Source organism: Muscardinus avellanarius (genome assembly GCF_963383645.1).
Source record: "Muscardinus avellanarius genome assembly, chromosome: 3".
Lineage (NCBI taxonomy): Eukaryota > Metazoa > Chordata > Mammalia > Rodentia > Gliridae > Muscardinus > Muscardinus avellanarius.
This window is the reverse complement of record NC_137788.1, coordinates 42,160,389-42,184,561: the sequence shown is the minus strand read 5'-3', so window position 1 is coordinate 42,184,561 and position 24,173 is coordinate 42,160,389. Positions and strand designations below refer to the sequence as shown.

The window sequence follows — 24,173 nt, the reverse complement described above, 5'->3', positions numbered from 1 at the left end:
GTTTTACTACGCCGCATCATTTTGAAAGTCATAGCTATATGAAGGAGTCTCATTTCAAGCACCCTTACTCAAATTTTTATTTTCTATTTTTGCATATATATTAATATCTAAATTCTTTTATTTTTCTTGTGATACTGAAGATTGAACCAGGAGCATTCTACCTCTGAGCTACACCCCAGCTAAATATTATTTTTTTACTCTGAAAGAGCCTTACAAGTCTCAGAGGGCCTTGCTAAGTTGCTGAGGCTGGCCATAAGCCAGTAATCCTCCTGTCTTAGCCTGTCAAGTACTGGGATGACAGGTGTGTACCACCACACAGCTAATCTCTTAGTTCCTTTAACTGCATTCTGTCTCCCTACATTTTACTCTGTTGCCTGTGGATTTCTCTTTATTAGGAACTTTGCATCAAAACAGTGCTCTTACACACTCCTATCATTTGTAGGGGTTTGAAGAATATTATCCAGGGAAGTAATACCTATACAATGCTTCCCATATTCAGGCACACAGAGAAAATGATATTTATGTACACAGAGAAGATCACAGCTATTCAGAATTTAGGACAAACAGAGATATTTGGTGAATGACCATATAAACCCTGATAAAAATGCACACTTAAAACTAAACCATAAAATGTATATGAAGTATATCATGCAAAATTAATATCTTTTTGGGGTTTTTTTGTTTTATGTTTTGGTGGTACTAGGGTTCCTGGAAACCCTCTACCTCCGGGCTACACTCCCAGACCTATTTTTTTTTAAATATTTTTAAATTTGGAAACAGGATCTCCTAAGGCAGCGAGGCTGGCTTAGAACCTGTGGGATCCTCCTGTATCCTCCTTCCAAGCACGGGAATAACAAGTGTGTGCCACCACACCCAGTCCAAAATTAATATTTTTAAATCTTCAAATTTTTAACAGAAACACATGCGTTTACTTCCATGATGATTTTTATGTGAGATTTCTTTTATTTGAAATGGACACATGCAGTTTTCAGTGAGGATCACTTCAAAGCAGTTATAGTCACCATAAATGAAAACTAGTCACACAATAAACTGATAAAAAAGTTTAAGACCATTAAATATATGAACTATTTGAAATCACATTTAAAGCATCTATAGGTTTTTTCTTTCTTTTTAATCATAATTTCAATGTTAAAATAATTTCAGTGTTAAAATTTCTTATGAAAATTAAATGACTTTTAAATCTAATCAAATGTTTGATAAAATGTTTTAAAATAATAGTATGTTTAAACGTAATAATTAAATTCTAATTTGTAGAACATGCATGCATATTTAGAATGGTCCATGCAACCACCTTGGGAAAGATTAAATGGGAAATTTACACATCACGATTGGACAAAAGTATTGGATATATGGTAAGCGGGAGAATCAAGGCCACTGCCTGGGATTGCACATGGCTCCTCACCGTGCCCTATCCATCTGGACAACTCTGTGTCCTATGGCTGGAATACATCTTGCTGCATCTTGCTCTTCCCAGTAGCACCGTGAGCCTTGTGGTCAGAATGCTCCAGGTTAACCCACAGATCACTGTGTCCAGAGCTTTGATCTAGAGCACAAGATTGCTGAAACAAGAGACATGGCCTGTATTTAATATTTAAACTTAAGAAGAAAGAAAGGGGGAAAATAAGGGTTTATTGAAGACAAGGGAATAAGCTCAATAAATATTGAGCACCTCTTCTGAATCATATATGTGTACCGTGCTAGTGATTTACTTATATAATCTCATAGATTCTTGTAACAATTTTGTTAGAATACTATTGCTACTCCAATTTTGGATCGAAATCATCAGTACCTACAAGTGAAAAATTATCTTGGACAAGCTTATACAACTTGTGATTAACTGTATTTAAATCCCAGATATATCTCAATAGAAATTCCATGATCTTATTTTCTTGAATCAACTGACTTGGTTCAAATTCTACCTCTGTTCCTTATTATGTGATTTTAGTTTACTTAATATCAGTGTCTGTTATTTCAACTGAAAAGGAGAGGTAACATAGTTCTTGTTTCATAAAGGTTATTTTATTTATTTACAGATGAAATAATAAATATGAACCAGTGTGGTGGTGCATGCTTCTATTCCCAGCATTCGGGAGGCTGAAACAAGAAGAATGTAGTTTGTGGACAGCCTCAGTTGCTTAGTGAGGCCCTCTGCAACTCAGTGAGACCTTGTTTCAAAATAAAGAATTAAAAAAAACATAGATTTGGGAGTGTAGCTCAGAGGTAATGCCCCTGGGTTCAGTCCCCAGTACCAAAAAAAAAAAAAAAAAAAAAAAGATTTTAAGTCTGAGATCTGATCTACCAGTTCACATTTGGGGATTTGGGATTTGGGTGGGGCAAACCATTTTGCTTTTATTAACTTCAGTTTATTCATTTTCTAAACTGGGGCAAAATAAAATATTTATGAATGGAATAGCTAAATTATATAGAATATTTAAAATACCTGAAGATTTTTCTAGGAACATATTAGGACTTTAATGATCAATAAATATTCCATTTGTTTTTATTTTTTATTCTAGCTCCATCATTTTTACATCATTTTGTACATTTTTAATAGTTTTCTCCCTCTATTCAAGAATAATATAAATCCCAAAGTACAGTATGACTTTTAGGTACACTGGAATGGTATCTGACACCTGGAATCTCAGAAGCAAAAAAGGAGATTAAGCCCTGTGAAGTTCAAAGGCCATTTGTCCCCTTCATATTGATTTTCTTAAATCAGAAAGTGTCTAAGACCTTGAGAGGAATAATTGAACTGAAAACCAGCAGGTAGAAATTATTAATAATGGAACAGTTTGGACATTCTTGATGACTTAATGACAGAAGGGAAGGCTGAAACTATAATGCCTGAAGTCAATTGATTTTTGACAAAGGGGCAAAAAATATATCTTCAAAATAAAGATAGCCCCAACAAATGGTGTTGGCAAAACTGGTTAGCCTTATGCAGAAAACTGGAAATAAACCCCACTTTCTCACCATGCACAAGAGTCAAATCAAGATGGATCAGACTTGGAAATTAGGCCAGAGACCTTAAGCTCCTTGAAGAAGGTATAGATGCAACACTGTAACACATAGGCACAAGTAAAAGCTTTCTCAATAAGACCCCACAGGCACAAGAAACTAAGAGGTGCATCAATACATGGGATTTCATTAAACTGAAGAGCTTCTGTAAAGCAAAGGAAACTACAAGAACCTCAACAGAGAATCAACAGAATGGAAGAAAATTTTTGCCAACTATTCCTCCAATAGAGGACTAATACCTAGAATACACAAAGAACTCAAGAAACTCACCAGTAAGAAAACAAATAGCACAATAAAAAAATGGGCAAGTGAACTAAATATACACTTCACAAAAGAAGAAATTCAAATGGCCAATAAATCTATGAAAAATGCTCAACATCATTAGCAATCGGAGAGATGAAAATCAATACTAGCCTGAGATTTCACCTAACGCCTACTAGAATGGCAATAATTCAAAACACAAACAACAAATATTGGTGAGGATGTGAAGAAGTGGGAACTCTAATACATTGTTGGTGGGATTGGAAAACCACCTTGGAAAACATTATGGAGGATCATCAGAAGAATGGGAACAAACTTACCATGTGATCCAGCAATACCACTTCTGGGTATCAACCCAAAATAACAGAAACCAAATTAGCAAACTAATGTATGTGTATATATGTTCATAGCCACCCAATTTACAAGCCAAGATAGCTATCAGCAGATGAATGGATTGCAAAATATGGGATATGTACACAATGGAATTTCACTCAGTCATAAAGAACAAAATCATGCCATTTATAGGAAAATGAATGGAACTGGAGAATATTATGCTAAGTGAGATTTGTCAGTCACAAAAAATAAGAAATAGGATGTTCTTCCTAATATGTGGAAGCTAGGGAGAAAATGATTCATAGGAGAAACTCTAGACGAAGAAGGAGAAACCATAGATGAGCAAATAAGGTGACCCAACTGAGGGAAATGGGAGGAGGGGAAGAGGGAAATTCCCTAATGTGTATTCACAAACATATCAAAATCAGTCACTAAGTCAAAAATGAGAAGGAGGGAAGGGGAGAAAATGGGGTGGAAATTGGGTAAGGGCTAATTGAACGATATGTGCATGTATGCCTCTTCCATCTTGTACTCCATTAAGATGTATGATTGCATCAATTAAAAAAAATTATTAAAGCAAAGGTCTAATCTTTTTTATCTGTACTACCTTCCTGGAAAGGCATTAGGTATTTAAAATAGCCCCCCCCCCCATTTTAAGGGTGGGACACAGAGAGAGGTAGGAATTTACCCAACCACCTACAACAACTCTATATATTCACACTGAGATTTGGGTTGAGCCTCATATCCTTGACCCATAGCAAAGGATAACAAAGCAGGTACAAAGAGGCCATATATCTCTAAGTGTAGTCAAGGGGATTTCAAGTAGTCAGAGAATTTTTTAATTATAATTTTGTAGTCAGTTGCTATCTTTAGTTTTGTTGAACTTAAAAAGTACTACTCTTACGCTAATGACAATATTCATTTTTATGTAAATTCTAGGTAAGCCTAGACAAGAGAACACAATTAGTAATAGCTAAAACTTTTATAGTATTCTCTACTAGCAAATGAGATTGCAAACTGTTTATAAGTTGTTTTTTTCCAATCAGAACCCCATGAAGTAGCTGTTGCTATGATTTCCATATTTGATATAAGGTCACTGACACACAGAGATGTAGCTTAACATGCATACAACTCTAAAGTGATAGAGGTGGTATTAAAATTCAGGCTTTTATGTTCCTGGGTTCTGAAGCTAATTGATTGGAAGTAAATTGTGCTAATTCATACTTAAAGAATATGATCTGTAAACTGGCATGCTTAGCTGGCACAAGCACATTCTGATCCTATGAGCACTATTTATCCTCACTGTACTGTTGACCACTAATCTCTATGGCATTATTTAACTTTGCCTATTATTTTTCTGTCTTAATTATCAGGAAGTAGCATGTTGTACAGTGTTACCTTCTGATGGACTTATCTTTCTTTTTCAGAGAGTCATTTTCAACATTGTTAACTTCAGTAAAACCAAGAGTCTTTATAGAGATGGAATGGCACCTATGGTGAAATCTACCAGCAGACCAAAATGGTAAGTGAACCTGAATGGAATTTCTTTCTGGTTAGAAATTTTAACTCAGGCCCCACGTTTATCTTATGTATAGATGGGGCTCAGCCTCACTGTCACTGACAAATATAAATAAGTTCTGCATAGCCATTTTCTGGGCTCTAGATACTATTCTTTGAGAATGTTGGGAATGTGGTCCCATGATAGGAATGAGAGATATTCTTTTAACAGGGAAGTTGTAGCCTGATATTTATTAAATTTCCTACTGTGTTTGGCTTTTCTTATTGTGTTATCTTTGGAAGAATAATTAAAGCTCATTTTTCTAGTCTAAGCATAAATGATATATAGTAACCTAGGAGGATAATCAGAACAATAAATTACTAGTTGGCTCTTGCTTTGCTTGGTTTTTGTCAGTCATGCTTCTGTATAGATGTTATGCTTCTGATAGATGTTAAAGTTCTATTAGTCCCATCATTACCATGAGATGAGTTGGCTGGGATTGCTTGACCATGACAACAGTTGTGATGATGATGATGATGATGATGATGATGATGATGATAACTACACCACTTACTGAGACCTTATCTTTTGTCAGATTAGAAAAAAAGTTAAATGACCATGAATAGTAAGGAGAGAAACCTGTGTTGTTTTTTATTACCTAACACTGTTTTTCCAACCAACAAACCATCCATCCATCCATCCATCCACCCATCCATCCATCCATTTATTCATTCAACAAACATTTATTAAGGACAGGAAAATAAGAGTTTTTAAATGATGGAAAACAAGTATTATTCATTTATCACACAGTAGGTGTTACACGAATGCTTGTTGACCTGAGCTGAATTTGTTATGAGAATTTACATGTAAAGTGCCTGGTACTTGCTAAGTGCTCAATAAGTGTCATCTGTTCTTAACAGTATCATGTAAAACACTATACAGATGCAAGGAATTGTTAATGTTTTTCTAGCTTTGATCCTGTTCAAGTTTTAATGACTAGTGAAAAGATAGTCTCCAAATGTCTATATTTATAGAAAACTAGCAATTCATAAATACTGAATTGTGCTTTTATCTACAAATGATACTTAGTAATTTTCTATAAATGCTAGGCTAAGAAGCTCAGGTTTATAAAAGTGTAGGCATTTGATGATGATAATAAAAACTGTTTATTAAAAGGTAAAAATATCTCCCTGAGCATTTTTTTTTTTTTTTTTTGCTCTGGTGCATCAAATGAGCTAACTGCTGCAGCTTCCCCAGATCTCCTGACAGTGAGTTATGGGCAAGGAACTGGTCTTTGATTTCAGTCTCTGAATCCAACCCAAGTAGATACTAATAGACTCCATACCTCTAATAGACATATGCATAAATAAGTACTTCAAACAGGTAAAAGGACATCACTGTTGATCTGGTTATGAGAACCTTCAAAATAATATTGTACATTTTTTTCAGGTTCTGTGTTGGGATCTTATACAGCCATGATAATTACCACTTCCTTTCCCCATGTGTTAAATCTGAAGTCTTTTTTCTCTTTCTTTTTTAAGTGTATTTTGTGCTTTTAAAAACTTCAACCCCCGTCACATTCTCTCTCTCTCTCTCTCTCTCTCTCTCTCTCTCTCTCTCTCTCTCTCTCTCTCTCTCTCTTTCTCTCTCTCTCTTTCTCTCTCTTTCTCTTCTCTCTCTCTCTCTTTCTCTCTCTTTCTCTTCTCTCTCTCTCTTTCTTTCTCTCCTCTCTCTCTCTCTCTCCTCTCTCTCTTTCTCTCTCTCTCTCTCTCTCTCTCTCTCTCTCTCTCTCTCTCTCTCTCTATTTCCTTATAGATTATCAGTTAAGTCTACTCTTTCTGGGTCCTTGACAAGATTTTGAATTATTAATGAGCCCTTGCATTTGCATTATAGTACCTTAAAATGAGGTTAGTTCTCATAGCTGCTGCTGGCAGGCTCTTAGCAACAGTCATTATCTAGTCATTGAGCTTTTCTCTACTGGTCTCAAAGAGACCTAAGTTTCAGTATGAGTTTGTTGTACTTTATCAAGCCAGGTGGGTATAGGTACCATAGAAAACTAAGTTGTTTGTGTATGTAATGCCTCCTCATTTTTACTTTACCATCTCTAGACATTGGATACAAAGTTACTCATGCTGTTTCATATATGCTCTTTACCTCAAGCCAGATGTGGACTTTATTGAACACCTTAAAGAGTGATTACTATGCTACTTATTGTAATATAGGATGAATATGCCATATAAAGGAATTTTTATTTTAGAATTTTTATTAACTGATTTCTTCAGGTCATAATTGTTATTCTTCTTGCCACTGTTTTGCTTTGAGCATCCTTTCTGCCCCCTTGGTGTTCTCTACTTAGGACTTTCTTCCATTTGCTGTGTCAATTACCTATACGAGAACCTATCCTCTCAGTGGTTCTTGTCCTAAATATTCCAGGGTCAGACAAAGAAAGAAGTGTTAAAGACCCACTGAGTTTCAAAATATTAGGTTTTAGTGGCTTCAATAAAGCCATCACAATGTAGGATTCTAGACAATGGCCTAATTAAAGCCTAATTAAAGACAACTGCCTTCTAGATCTCAGTATTAGAAGATCTTTCCAAATTTAGTCCTAATACAGTTTTCCCTGTACCCAAACAACCATTGTAGCAGGAGAAATTCCTGATACTTTTCTTGTCCAGGACTTCACCTCCCGCACAAAGGTCACGGAAAACACTTTTTTCAGGATAAACATTGAAAATCTTAATTGCTTGGATTTTATCTAAAACAGTATTTATCTTTCAGGGTAAAATATTCCTTTTCATATCTCTAACTTGGAGCTATAACTGATCTCAAGTCCTTCAGGTTTTAGCACAAGACTTGTAATCCATTGTAGGAAGAAAATGAGCAAAGGGCCAACTGAAAACCCAAGCAAGCAAATACATGGCCAGTCGTGGCTGGTTTGCCATGAGGAGATAAAGTCACAGTATCTGGGGATACTGTGATGGGGAAGTTAGATTCTGGGATAATAAACATGAATCTTCAGTGGAGTCCATCTTTAAAGATTTTGTGTTTTAAGAAGTCAAAATGATCCAGGCATGGTGATACATGCCTCTACTTCCAGTATTTGGGAGGCTGAGATAGGTGGGTCACAGGTTTGAGACTAGCCTCAGCAATTTAGGAAAATAAGGGTGTAGCTTAGAGGTAGAACACCTCTGGATTCAATCCCTACTACCAGGGGAAAATGAAGTAGAAATGAAACACAAACATAAGTAGATACAGTATAAGAAAACATAATAAAGAATAATTAGGGAGGTAGGTGAAGCATGCTGTGGGATTAAAGATGAGAAATAAAATGGTACTGTTAGATCATGTGGCATAAAGGAGATGGTCTCTAGAGCCAAAGCTACTTCATTGGGATATCAAGGAATGGTGTTGAACAACTAAGGAAGGGATTCTAAGTAGAAGAGTAATATGTTAAACCATTCTACTTCTTTTAGGAGCCTGTTTTTATATTTTAAAAGTACATAATAGTACTTTATCATTGAGTTTTCATAAGAAAGCAATGTGAAAAGGATGTATAAGTAATTTATAAAGTCTCAGGTGTCGTATTAAACAAATTGCCTGATTCTCTTCTTTTTCCTTAACTCACCCAACACCTATTCTGTGGACATTGGACATTATTACTTCTCTACCTCTGCCCTTCCTCCCTCCCTTGGGTTTGTCAACAATTACTTTCTGAGTAGTTACAATGAACCAGGAACCATGCAAGGCATGGAAACATAATAGTGACAATAGAGATTTGTTTACTGGTCTCAAAACTTACAGTCTAATCGACTAAATATTAAATATGTAACTTTAGTAAAGTCTAATGACTGTTATTATGGAGAATTTAGTAGACTGTTGAAACTACTCAGCACAGACTATGGTAAGCCTTAATCTATTCCAAGAATGAGACCTTTCATAGGTTGTATTATTTATACTGAGAAATGAAGGATGAATAGTAGATGAGGATTTGTATGCTGTAAAAGAATGTGTTTGATGGCCAAATAAATGAGAGCATCACATCTTTGATGAACAAAGTCCAATTTGATTAAAACATGAAATCATAAGAAAACAGTGATTGGAGTAGTGGTTACATGTGGCAGAAATGGATAGAACTAGACCCACACATTGTAAAAATGTATATTTTTAGGTTTTATTGCAGGATTATACTCATGAAAGATGTAGCCTTTGGGGGAAATGTTAGGAGAATTGGATAAGGATGTACAAAACCTCTCTGTACTGTTTGGGTGATTCATGAAAGTCTATAATTACCTCAAACAAAATGTTAAATGCCTCTCCTCACATAAATGACCCCAAAATTAATATTTTTTAAAATGTCAAAAAACCTAGAAGGTTCTAGGGATTTCCAGAGATTGAATGATGGGATGGGGAAAACACGAAGGGGGGGGTTGTTTAAAGCCACAGATGTTACAAAAGAAAAAAGTAAATAAAATTGTATAGAATGGATGACATGAGCTGAGGAAAAAGCCATATGAATCTAGAAATTGGGTAGTGGGGCAAGATAAATGTGGATTTGAGCCTGCATTTCATCTCGTGATCTCCTACAACTTTATGGAATAGACAGAAGAAAACCACTTGACCTGTGTACACCACCATTTCCCCATACAGAGCACAGCTCACTAGTCCACTGGGATGCATTTCACCTTGGGCTGCCAGGAGAGTTCTTGCATGGGGTAAAGAAGAAACTCGGGGTGGGGGTGCAGGCCATCGTCTCCCGTTTCCACCCAGACAGACATACTTTGGTCTGCTTCCCTTATCAGTTATCTGAATCCATTTAAAAAAATTACACTACTCTCTCTCTTCTCTCTATAAATTAGAGATTTTATCTATAGTCTTTCAGATGAGGAAATGGAAACCAGAAGATATATGACTTAAAATCATACAGAAAGTAAGTACAAAACAGAGCCTGGGGCCCACAGTGGCTGATTCGTAGGCCCACCACCTCCCTCAGCATTGCTACAGGCTTCTCCCTTTGCTTTGCTTCAAGAAGCGGGGGTAGAGTGTGGCAGCTTAGTGCAGGGAAGAAGCACTGTCTTTGAAGTTAAGCAGTCGGACCCAGATTCATACCTGAATCTCAGTTTGGCCCTGTGATATTAGTTAACTTCAAATAACCCAGGCATTGTGCTTTGGTGCGGTTTGAATTATCTTTTACTCTTATGTCACAGAGGCCAGGACCTGAACGAAGAGACACAGTAGGGCTTGTGGTGCTGTTATCACCTGCACCCCAAAAGGAAGGAGCTTTACTGGTCACCTTGCCAAAGGCTCTCATATTGTGCACAGAGAAGCTAAGGGCCAAAGAAGGGTTTTTCTAGGAACTCTGTGCAAGAATTAGATTTATACCTAGGTCTTCTAAATTCCCCAAACAATATAAAACAATCTGCTTAATGTTTTACTGTTGAAAGTGATTTTGAATCAAGATGTACTCGTAATGGCTCTAGGAGGCAGGAAAGATAGAGACGATCACCTCTGTTTTACAGGTGAGCGTGCTAAGGCTCAGAAAAGAGTCCTACAACGAGTCAAAGGTCACCTCCTCCCATTGTCCACTTCTAATTTGTAAGGTAATCCATCGACCATCCTGCTTTGCCCAGAATTGTGTGGAATTTCCTGAATGTAGGAGTTAAGGTTATAGTTTTAAATTGGGAATTTCCTGGGAAAACCCAAACAAATTACCCAACTACTTCTGAATGAGAAGGCAGAATTAAAACTCAGGGAGGCAAATTAGAGAGATTAGGGGAAGATCCTTTGTTAACATTGAGAAAATAAAACCAAAGACCAGAAAAAACAAGTTGGCATAGATCACTAAAACTAATCAGTTTTATTTTAATGATATGTTACTGTTGCCAGGTGAATTTGTTACCTCACAGGGCCAGAGGCAAGGCTTGACTATACTTTCGCTCCACAGGCATTTGGAGTCAAATTGGCAGAAATGAGTATGATTCAAAGCCAGACTTGAAGGAATATAGAAGGAAGCTTCTTGTTTCAAATTTCCATCTTCAGGGAACTCCAGGACAAAGGAAACATTTATGAAAGAAAAGCTGTGAGCCAGGCATAATGGCCCACACCTGTAATCCCAGTACTTGGGAGACTGAGACAGGAGGGTTGCAGGTTCAAAGCCAGCCTCAGCAATTTAGTGAGAACCTCTTTCAAAATAAAAAGTAATAAAGGACTGGGAGTGTAGCTCAAAGGTATAATGCCTCTGAGTTCAATCCTTAGTCACACACACACACACACACACACACACACACACACACAGCTTAAAATGGACAAAAGAAAATATACATTTGCAGATTTAGGTACCCGATAACATCATGCAGAGTTTTAAATACATGTAGAATTAACATCACCTGAGCCAGGCATGTGGCACATGCTTGTAATCCCAGTACTTGGAAGGCTGAGACAGGAGGATTGAAGGTTCGAGGACAATCTCAGCAAGTAGTGAGACTCTCATCAACCTAGCAAGACTCAGGCAGGTCTTAGTCTCCTTGGCATCTGAGGGTTTGGGGAAGCCCACAGTCTTTCCACTCAGCCTAGGAAATATGAGATGCAGAAAAATAATTTAACAGGAAATTGTTAATTTTACTTTATTTTATTTTTTGTGCTACTGGGGGGTGGAACCCAGGGGCTTTTCTACCTCCGGGCTATGCTCCCAGACCTATTTTATACTTCATTTGTGAATGGGTCTCACTAAGTTGCTGAGAGCCTCACTAAGTAGCTGAGGCTGGCTTCGAGCCTGTGCGATCCTCCTGTCTCACCCTCCCAAGCACAGGATTACAAGTGTGTACCACCACGCCCAGCTGGAAATTGTTAATTTTAGAGGGACTCTGTTCAATTACTACCAATTACCCTTAGAATTTTTCATATAAAGTTATACTGTATATTTTTGTTTAGGTTAAGCTTAAAAATTTCCAGCACAGGTTATGGATTACTTGGAATATATGAACATTTATATGAAATTTACAATGGTATTATATTCTAATGGCCATGTAGTTTAGTATTATAAGAATTGGAAAATGTAGTAGAAAAAGATCAGAAGTAGGAATTTAAATATCTGAGTCTCACTGTGAACCCCATTATGATATGAAACTATAATGCAGCAATAAAAGTATAAAAATAAATGCACACATATTTACATAAATATCTGAATCTTAGTCCTGATAATACTGTTCTGAGAGTTAAATGATCAAAAAAGTTCTATGTCTGCTAGTGCAGTTGCTCACACTTGTAATTCTAGTATTTGGGAGGCTGAGGCAAGAGGATTTCAGGTTCAAGGCTAGCCTCAGCAACTCAGTGGACTGCTATCAATTTAGGGAGGCCCTTTTTCCAAATTAAAAAACAAATGGGGCTTAGGGGATAGCTATAATCTCAGAGGTAGAATGTTCCTGGGTTCAATCCCCAGCACCCCTACTCAAAGAAACACACACACAAAATTTCATGTCATAGAGAAATCTTGGTATACAAATGTATTAATTGTAGGTAATTGATGGTGAAAGAAATTTAAACCAACCTAAATACACAGAACTAGTGCAATGCTGAAGTAAATCATGGTGGATCAAGATGTAATATTATGTAGCCATTAAAAATAGTTTCCAGGCATTTTAAAGAACATGGGACAATGCTGATTTTTTAAAGTAAAAAAATAGGAGACTATGGATGATTATTATAATTGTAGGAAACCCTACATATATATTAAATACACACACTATAATACTGTTAACTGTGGCTTGAGATTTTGATAGTGTGACTCAAATCTCAGTACTTATCCAAGAAGCCAGATCAAACAGTTTCAGACAAATCTTTGGGAAGAAAGAAAAATAAGTTTTATTGATTTGCCAACAGATAGGAAAACCAGCGAACAAGGGTTCAAAAAGTAACTAATTTTTTCAATGTTCAGAAGAAAAAGACTTTTCAAAGGTTTAGAACTCCAAGGACTACACCCCAGGTGTGTTCATCAAAAGGCATAATTCATACCCAAATGGTCTCCTGGGGATCGATTCTTCAGACACAGTGGCACCAGGCTTCATACTTACTGTTGTTTGTTAGCATAATCAGTAATTGTTAAGAGGAAGAGAAAGAAAAACATTTTAAATGTCAGTTTTAAAATAAACACTTGCTTATGCTGAGGTGCAAGTCCATAGTCGACCCATGAGATGGAGCACTGTAATAGTAGGATTACAGTAGACTTTATTTTCTCATAGAATTATTATATTTTTAGACATTCTAAAATTATTTTTGTATTTGTGGAAATCAAAGTAATCTTTATTAATATAAAACAATGTTTTCAGTCATGTTGGAAAAATTACTTATGGCTTGGAAGGAATCACATTCCTTTTCCAGTACTCAATTTCCTCATCTTAGTAAAATGGATGGAATACATCCTCTCCTGACCATCCAGGTTATTACTGAGATCATTAGAGAGAGGGGCAGTGAGAGAATGAGAGACACTTGGAAATACAGGTCGTGACCAAAAGCCAAATTTCTATCGATAGAGTAGATATATGGATATTGCCTGCCCCGTTGGAGTGCTGGAGCCACCTGCTTGTAGGCACTGATTATAAAAGCTTTAGGAGTTTGGAAGCTGATTCTAAAAACCATTGGTGGCTATAAATATCATGTATTCATGCTGTATAAATGAAGTGATACAGGGGCCTAGGGAAGGGAGGGAGATGCGGGGACGGGGGCTTGATAAAGGAAACACTGCCTTTGACATTATAAACAAATACAAAATTATAAGTGCCAATCTCAACATCATGTATTGGGAAAAGAAAAGAGTGGAGTCGGGGCTGGGGCAGCGGTCTTATCAAGTACTGTGAGATGTATATTTTTATCATTCTGAACTTCATTATGATGTATGATTACAATGCACCAGTCAAAATTTCAAATATATTTCTTATAAATTAAACTTTGAAAGAAGACACAGAGGAAAACTTTACGGACAAAACTGACTCAAAGTAACTGACTCAGAGTAAGCTGGGTGTGGTGGCACACGCTTGTAAGCCCAGTACCTGGGAGGCTGTGACAGGAGGTTTGGGGTTCTCGGGCAGCCTCGGGTACTTAGCAAGGCTCTCCACAACTTAGTGAGACCCTGTTTCAAAATAAAGAATAAATAGGGCTGGGTTGTAGCTTAGAGGTTGAATGCCCCTTGGTTCCATCCCCAATACCTCAAGATAAATGCATTAATAAAAAAGCTCTAGAGTATATTCCTAACTCTCTGGGCCTAGGCTCTCTATCAGGACCCATGATCCAGGCCTTAGAAAACTGGACCCTCTTAGTAAGAAGATTTCAATGGGAGAGGACCAGAGGATACTGAAAAATAGTTCCCCAGCCAGCTCCATTTCACATCTGCCGCATCTGGGGAGATGGAGCCACCTTCAAAGTTCCATCACCTCTTGAATGTAGAAGAGCCTGAAGACATGAATGGCAGCATGTAGATTCTTGTAGGCACAGGAATGTGTCTCACTCAGGGCTCCAAAAGAAACAGATGACACACCAAAATAAGGATAATTTGAGGAAGGTTACTCATGAAGGGCCATTGTGCTAAGGCACAGGCTATGTAGAACAACAAGCGCAGGAACCTAGGACTAGTAGCATCAGAGTGTCACCACTGTTAGTGCAGGGAGGAGTTACTGGCACCTAGAGAAAAAACATCCTGCAGAGCAGGCTACTTTGAGAGAAAGAGTGACCTTCTATCAAGAGATATAGCAGCTTTAGGTGACTTTACAGGAAGGGATCCAGGGAAATAATTTCTCTGACTTCTCCCTCCAAAGCCCCGTGTTGTTTCTTAGAATTTAATTCCTGTCTATGAAAATTTATCTTTATTGCCAGCTAAATAATAATTTATAATTCAAATTACTCCAGAAATCTCAGGTTTGATAATAAAATACTGAATAAAGATACTTGAATCATAAACAGAATATCTTTGCTCTTTGGTTTAAGATCAACCATATTAGAAACAATAAAATTATTTAACTTGAATCCAGACATTACTTACTATTAGGGAGTTAAAAAAAAACAAAGCAAAAAACTAAGCTCATCAAATAGCACATTATAAAACTCTAGTCATATAAAGAAGAGGTAACTGAAAATGGAAGGGATTATCTCCCACTCACTCTGGTGAGAAGAAAAGAAACAATTAAAATGAATATATTACAGAGAATATTATTTTTATTTCAATATTTCCATTATATTTACTCCAATTACATGCTGAATAGATTTCTTTAGCTCAGCTGAAACCCCAAGATAAAGTTTAAAAAGAGTACATTGTAGAAGATAAAAGCAGCTCTCTTTTGCTGAGTGGAGGGTAGACTTTTCTGACAAAAACAAAGAAGATGAGACATTAAATGTGGGGGACGATGTGTAGTTCTGAGTGAATCAACAGTGATAAAGTCCCTGGAGGCTCTACCCTTTGTCAAACTTCACTTTCCAAACTGGGAAGTCTAAAAAGATTCTTTATATGCTGCTTCTTAAGATGGCACGTGGGTGTGTGGGGGGAACGGGAGAGGAGAGAAGAAGAAGCAGAAAGCAGCATCTTTTCAATCCTTACTAAATATCATAGAATTTCAGAATGTGAAGAAAACTTAAGACTCACCTAGTCCTAACTCTCAAAAATAATTTAGAGGATAAAAATGAGGCTCAGAAAGGAAGAATGAGCCTCCCAAAGACATGGAGCAAGGTGGACAGAAACATGTCTGAAAGTGAGCTCTTGCTGGCCACAGCCTTGATAGAGGTGCTGCATGGGGAGCTTCAGTCCCGGACTGAAGAAGACCTGAAGAAATATATACCCAGCTGTGAGTAAAGATGCTACCTGTCATCAGTATGGCTCTGGAAAAGTTGCTTCATGGCCCTATCCCTCAACTTTAATGTATGTAAAAGATGATACGCTTAGTTTTTGGTGTAGCATGAAGATTAAGCCATATAAGGAGGAGTGGGTCACCCAGTCCAGCAACAGACTTCCCCATTCGGTACCCACCTGCTCTGGGTTTACACTTCTCCTTCACCGTCAGCAGGTCTGGCTAGTTTCCCAGTGCCTCTCAGCCTCTCCTTCAGCCATGTTCTCCCAGGCCTAATGCTGTGAAAGCCAGCACCAGCCAGTGCTGAGTCACTCCCTGCAGCACACCTGGTACCTCCTGTCCAGCTCAGCACATCTGTATCTCTGCTGCAACTCAAGCAATCTTGAAAGGTCAGCACCCAGACACCGACAAGTCTTCTTTTAGACTAAGGAATCTAGTTGCTTGTCCTGATCGGGGAATTTTATAGATGACTGGTTCCCGCTGACCATGCCATCCACCCTGGTTTTACATTTATTTCTGGAACTGTGTGTTTCCTGAGAAATAGGCATGGAACCTGAGCAGTTCTTATTCTTCTTGATCCCCTTTGTCTCTTTCCGAAGCGCTATGTGCAAATGGTTTTTGTAGACCAGGTTGGCACTTTCACAAGTAGCTATACTGCACTGGGGTCTACAGCTCAGTGGTGTAGCACTTGCCTGGCACACTTACTTGCCTGGGTTTGATTTCCATTATGTCAGAACAATAAAAATAAATAAAGTGGCTGTATTAGCTCTTTCCTTGCTCACTCCCTTTTAAAAATAATTCCCATCTCTGCAAAATGTAGGCATTGAGTAAGTTATAGTACCTATAGTTTAGAGTCTTAGATTCTATTTATAATATACCTGATTAGTGGTACACACAGGCTGCCAGTGAAGTGAAGAGTGACCAATTCTGCACAGGTGTTATGGAACACTTCACTAAAAAGGTGCCATTTGAGTTGGGTCTTAAAGAAAAAGTAGAAATTTTGACCTTGGCAAGCTGGAGGAAGGGATGTCGGGCAAGGCACAGGGTATTGTAAAGGCATGAGAATGCAAGGTGAGTTTCGGGAATAAGAGCAATTTGGGCTAGATGTAACGTTGTGTGTGGGGAATAGAAAAAATAAACAGAACTTGGGTCTTAAGGTAGGTCATGAGGCTGGAAATTAGGTTAGAAACAGATTGTTGACAGCAAGCTTCTCAAAATGGAGGCAGGCTTGTCTTCTCAGCAAGCCAGAAACACTAGGTGGCCTGTGAATGCTGTTGAACTGAATTGACTCATCACTGCCTCTCTCCTGAATTATGGGAATGAACTGCTGACTGGGTGCCTTCTTTTACTCTGGCACCCCTGTAGTCTGTTTTCTGCACAGCCATTGGAATGACCCTTCGAACAGTCAATAGGCATCATTGCAGCCTTCCACTCAGCTCATCTCTTCCCCCCTTGCTCGCAGCACTCCAACTGCACTAGCCTCTACGATTCCCCAGCATGCCCTGCATACTCCTGTCTTAGGGCCATTACACTTACACAAGCTGCTCCTTTTCCTGGAAATCCCCCAGCTCAGCTATCCACATGACCAACTCCCTCACCTCTGTTGACTTTACTCAGATTCCTTCTCAATGGCATCTACCCAGATTACTCTATTGAAAGCTTCAAATCACACCTACTCCACCACTCCTGATTCCTCTTACCCTGCTTTAAGTTTTGTTGTTTATAGTTCATACCATATTCTAATAGACTTTAAAACTCACTTTGAGAGCTGGGCGTGGTGGCGCACGCTTGTAATCCCAGCATTTGGGAGGCTGACACCAGAGGATCGCAGTTCAAGGACAGCCTCAGCTACTTAGTGAGGCCCTCTGCAACTCAGTGAGACCTGGTTTCAAAATAAAGAATAAAAAATAGGGCAGGGGGTGTAGCTTGGAGGTCAAATGCTTCTGGGTTCCATCCCCAGACACACACACACACACACACAAAAACTTACTTTGAAAAATTACATTTATTGTTTACTGTCTAACTCCCAGTGTTAGTGTGTGAGTTTCACAAAGATAAGGATCTTTGCCTTGTTTACTGATATACCCAGAACAATGACTGGCATGTAAAAGTGTTTATGAATTATATATTGTATGACTTTAATACATATTTACTGAATATTTTCTCTGTTCAAAGTATTTTATATACACAAACATTAATAAAACTTTCTCATACACCCCTACAATTTTCACAATATGAGAGACTCTATCTACATGTTTCTCTGTTCTAATACAAGATAATGAGTGCAAATAGCCACATGAGAAGATACTGTGAATATCAAGAAGAGAGATATCACTTTGAGTGTGGGGATTCTTATATTCTCAGTGAGTGTTAGATTCATAGAAGATGAGGAAGATATAAGGACCTTGAGAAAAAGGGTTGCAGCAGAGATGAGATTTTCAAGAAATCATGTGTTCCAAGATCCTTCTACCAGCAGAATAAAGGTATTCTTGGCTTAATGTTGGGAAGAGAACATAAGAGCCATGAATGTTATGGTCATAGTCATATAACTAAGCCAAGGGGCTTAATATGAGATCGTTTCAAGTAAAATACCAATATTGTGTTCAATTTTTTGTGCTATTTCTTTGTGTTAAGTTGTGGTTTCTCAGTTTCCCCTGAAGTTTTATGTATTAAAGGTTTGGTTCCTAGAGTGGTCCTACTGGGAGGTGGTTGAACCTCTGGGACATGGGGCTTTTGGGGAGATCCTTAGGTAATTGTGAGTATGTCCCTGAAGGGGAATATGGCATTTTTGGATCCTGACCCTAAGGCCTCTAGTAGACAAGACAGAAACTTAAATGTTTCCAATATTGAAGGAATAATTTGTGCCTAATTTCTCATCTTTCTATGCCTCTTGGCATCCAGTGCTTGCACATGGCTAATGCCCAGCAAATTTCAGTTGATTGAGTTATTTAAGGAATCAATGGAAGGAATCAATAATGAATCTTAATACCTCTCTGATTACTATCATATTTGACATTACCTATTTTGCTTTTCTTAATGTTTTATCTTTCTTAGAGATTATACATACAGGTCTGAGTGCAAAACAGCATTTATTTATTCATAAATGGACACACACACACACACACACACACATACACACACACACACACACACTTCAGAAGCTACACAGAATTTTCTGGCTTGACAGTTTTTGGATGAGTTTCCCTGAGAAAACTCTGTTTCCTGAGAAACAGTTAGTTTTAGGAAACACCAATTCTTATTCGTAAGCACAAAATTCTAGTATGCCAGACAACTCTGTGCAAAGTCATAAAAGCAGAATACATTCTGTGTGTGTGTGTGTGTGTGTGTGTGCGCGCGCGCGCGCGCGCGTGCGTGTGTGATCCTTATTGCCTCAAACCAGAGTGGTTCTTTTGGGGTCTGTATTTGTTTTAGCTAACTCCTCCAAATGATCTGGTCATGACCTTTTTCTTTTTCTTTTGGTCCCAGGGATTGAACCCAGGGGCAGTTTAGCTCTGAGTGACCCCAGACCTTTTTTTTATTTCTTTCATATTTTAAAATAGAGACTTGCTAAATTGCTGAGGCTGGCCTCAAACCTGTAGCCCTTCTGCCTTGGCCTCCCAACTATTGGGATTACAGGTACATATCACTGTACCCAGAGTAACCATGATGTTTTTAAAGTATTGCCATCCCTTTTTTCCTTAATGCCATTCTTATTCTCCATAGTCTTCATGCTCACAAACATGCATTGCTGTCAGTCACTGGGCAGATATTAAGGGAAAGAGGAAGGATGGGAAGGACTGGTCAACAACTGATATGAAAATGCCTAGAATAATTTCCCATAAGCCTTAAGGAGCAATAATGAGCTAATTTAGGAGCACTCAATTAATAGCTGCTTAGATACAAAGGATAGTGAGCAGCCACACAAGGTACTTCCTTTAGAAGGCCCTGTGCTTTGGTTAATGATCTACTATTATCTTTTGGAAATTCTTAGTAAACTGTGAACAGGAAGGCTACATTCTCATTTTTTTTTTTAAACTGGGCCTCACAAGTTAGGTACTGAGTCCTGCAAGAAGTCATTTCAAAGGCAAACAGAGCATCAAAGAAACAGCTAAACAGAATAGCTGAGAAAGAGCTAAAATTAAAGAATGACTGCCCTATATAAACCATTACACTTGACAGAAGGTTTTCACATGCATATACCTGTGTGGGAAGCTTTAGAATACCCAGGGAAGCAGCCTGGCAAGACCAGTGTTGCTATTTGTACCGATAGAGCCTCTTTCTCCTTATTATTCTACCAACAGCCTCTTTCTCTTGTGATTCTCTCCTTTTCTTCAATGTTTTTCTTTCTTTAATTATTTTGATATTAATAAATAACCAAACTTCTAGTCCCCAAATTTATGGTTTTAATATTAAAATATTTTTAGATTTTTCTCAGTAATTTGTTAAAATTCATTTTTTCTGTTTACTAGTTTTTAGGGCTCATGAACAAATTGTTTAAACTAAAAATCTAATATCTAATATATAAAAGTTATTAGCAGCCAACTGTGACTAGTAGATCCTACCCTAATCCTTCCTCTAAGGAAAACTCTTCAAATGGATTTTGGAATGTATATAGATAGGAGAGATGTGTTTTTTTTTGTGTCTGTGGAATTCAGCCACACTTATTTGAGGATATGGGTATTTCTTCAAACAAGAATACACAATGTCTGTACTCTAAACCTTTGCAAAATCTATGCCCTGAACTCTTTCTTATCTATTAATTAACAAAATGAGTCATTGTAAAATAGTACTTTGGGATGGTTATTTGGAGAATATATAGTCCATTCATTCCTTTATGAGAATAAGGTGTGACACCAAATAATAATACACATAAACAGACATGCTATATCATGAATGGCTTCGGTAGACCTGAGTATACCCCTTAAAAAAATAAAGAAATATAATCTTTCCTTCCTTTTTGTTTTTAACAGTACTTGGGATGTAACCCAGGGGCATTCTACCTCCAAGCTACACCCCAGCCCTATTTCTTAATTATTATTTTTTATGTTTTGAAACAGGGTCTTACTGAATGCAAAGGGCCTCACTAAGTAGGTGAGGCTGGCTATGAACCGTGATCCTCCTGCCTCAGCCTCCCAAATGCTGGGATTACAAGCTTGCATCACCACGCCCAGCTTGTAAACTTTCCTTTCAAAGAGTTGTACTGGGGATGAGATGTACATTTAGTTCCATGCGAGCTTGCACTTTTCAGTGATCAGAAGCAGTCGGTGAGGACTTGATGCCTCTGAAAGTACTGAACACCCTCTCATCTGTAGAGGATGAGGAAGAGGCAATCCTGACATCTCAGAGAGTTGAATGTGACCTTTAGACACAGTCATAATGCTTAGATTTGATTACTTTTTGTTGTTCTGATTTGAAACAAAACTCTTTTATTAATCCAAATATGATTGTCCTTCATGGTTTATAGCACCATGAAATCCCTTTAGAATGATTCTGTGGGGGAGATCTTTAAATGTATTTACAGACCCTTCCATGAGTTTCCTTTAGCACTCAATTTGTTAAATATATTATTTATGATTGTGAGATACTGAAGGCCAGGAAATAGGCTTTTTGTTTTGTTTTGTTTTTATTTTTTACCCCTAGTATCTAGCTTACAATGGACAGAAGAAATAAAACTTTAATAAATCCTTAGTAATTAATTGACATTCTATTTTTTAAGCTGGGAATGATAGCCCACACTTGTAATCCCAGCACTTGAGAGACTGAGACAGGAAAATCACAGGTTGGAGGACAGTGTACAATAACTTAGCAAGACCCCATTTCAAAGTTAACAATAAAATGGGCTGGGGACATTGTGCAGTAGTAGAATGCCCCTACATTTCCTATATTTATATTTATAATATAATTATAAGCTGGGCGTGGTGGCTCACACTTGTAATTCCAGCATTCAGGAGGCTAAGGCCGGAGGATTGTGGTTCGCGAACAGCCTCAGGTACTTAGAGAGGCCCTCTATAACTTAGCGAGACCCTGTTTCAAAATAAAGAATAAAAAGTAGGGAAGAGGGTGTAGCTCAGAGGTCAGATGCCCCCGGGTTCCATTCCCAGACCCATAAAAATATATATAATATAATTATGAATTATCTCTCTCTATAACATAGTGAAGTAGTGGGACCCTCTACAACTTACTGAGACTCTGTTTCAAAATAAAGAACAAAAGAATAAGGATAGTTGTGTAGCTTGGAGATAGAATGCCCCTGGATTTTATCCCCACTGCTGAAAAGAAAGAAAGAAAGAAAGAAAGAAAGAAAGAAAGAAAGAAAGAAAGAATCTATTTTAGCTACTTTTTATAATTTGTTATGACTTGGATCTAAGATGGTTTCCATTTATTTAATCTCCACAACACAGTGAAACTATGTCAGCATAACAACTGTATTTAGATATGAAGAGACATAGCCTCTGAAAGGCTAAATTCACATTCAGCTTGGAGTGGAGAAGCTGGGATGCTAGTCTACGTCTCTATAGCTCTAAAAGCTTACCACTCTGTGCAGAACTACAGAGTATGAGGGAAGAGAGTCCTCTGGGTCTTAGGGTACAGATTTTCCTGAAAATAGATTAGGTTTACTCTGAGAAGACCCACTGGATGTGGTGGTAGGTGATAGGGTGGGGAAAGGAGACAAAAAGTAGTATTTATCTGGCATATACCACATGCTGTGAATAATGTTAAACTCTGTCATGGATGTTTCTTAAGATTATCTTCTCTATAATCCTCAGATAGTTATTCTTATTCCTCTTTTACCAAGGAAGAATTCGAATCTTAGGAAGGTTAAGCAATTTACTTAAAGGAAGGTAGCTGGCAGGTGACAGACAAGGTATCCAAACTAAATCTTCATGATGATGAGGCCATGTTTATTCTACCATATAACAGTGGAAGGAAATTTGAAGAAATGAGAACAAATTTTCAAAGAACATTTCACACAGGAAAGAGTGACCATGAAAAACAACAGAAGAAAGGAAGTAAAATTCAGTTCTTGAGAGATTGATCTTTTTGGTTTTCATGTCCCAGTTCATTTCAACCCTAAGAACAATGGGTTCTGAACATTAAGACTGAAGCCTGTAGCTATTTGAAAATGTTTCTCAGATGGCATAATCATGATGATCTTCCTGAAGTTTGTTTTAAAATAGAACCAATGAGCTTTAGTAGCTATCTGTGGGCCAGGTATTTATTACACAGCCATGCTTCACACTGGTCTAGTTAAGGTTTTCTCTGTCCTTTGAAGAAAGCTAAACCAAGATGTTTAGAATCTATGCTTAGATTATAAGACAAGACTCCTACATTTTATTCTTTCCATAACTAAAATGAATAGTTACATATGATTTCAAAGAAAAGTGGGGAAGTGCTGTTAGATTGGCTAATAGAAACTCAAGTGTCTTTCTCAGGAGTGTGTTAAAGGAGTGTCTTTGGAATGGTAGACAAGCAGGCTTTCCTGCTGGTTGAATTACCACCAAGAACGTAATCAAGAAAGAGTGAGTTAAAAGCATTTCTCAGAAGTTAACTGTTCTTTCAATGCAGTCATTTCTCCCAGCTCCCATGAAGATAGCAAATATTCCACTGATTCAGAGCTCTAGACATTATTTCTATATAGTTGGAGATTTTCTTTTATGCATATGTTAAATCCTTTGCCTAAATCAACAATTAAAAACCATTTATCCATGCAATCCTCACAGGGGCCATGCATTTTCTTAAGTGGGTTTGACCGTATGAGATACTTTGTCTTCCCCTCTCTAATTTTGCTTCTCCCATGAACATCATGACTTAGAGTGAAAACATGAAAAAATCTGGAGATTTTAATCTCTCTCCAGGTATTAATTGTATCTGTGACCTTGGCAAAATCACTGCTGTCTCAAATTACAACCTTGGCAACAGAAGAAACTTTGGCTATTCTGAGACCTCTGAGGTAGAATAGAGGGTTGAGTCCCAGGGGAAACATTTAAGGGCAGTAGCAAGATAGAGAACTTGAAAGGTAGGTTAAAATCAATGTCAGGGTAAATTTGGCCAAGAGGCTTTTATTTACCTCTGTTTTGTGGTATCTCTTTCAATAGCAAAGACTGAGATTTTCATTATTAAAAAAGAAAGGAGTCTCCCAGTAGCACAGAAAAATGGAAATTAGATTTTTCTGAAGTTTAACTAAAAATTGATTAGAAGAAAGATATGGCAACTCA

At 37.6% G+C, this 24,173-nt stretch overlaps 1 protein-coding gene across 1 annotated transcript in view; it reads left to right on the top strand.

Moving 5' to 3' along the window:
* Positions 1-24,173, top strand: part of AGBL4 (AGBL carboxypeptidase 4) — a gene marked incomplete at both ends in the record, with an annotated part of 1,136,473 nt that overhangs the window by 477,902 nt on the left and 634,398 nt on the right. The window contains 1 exon segment of the mRNA XM_080691412.1: positions 5,061-5,155. Coding sequence (XP_080547538.1) covers positions 5,061-5,155 — 95 coding nt within the window.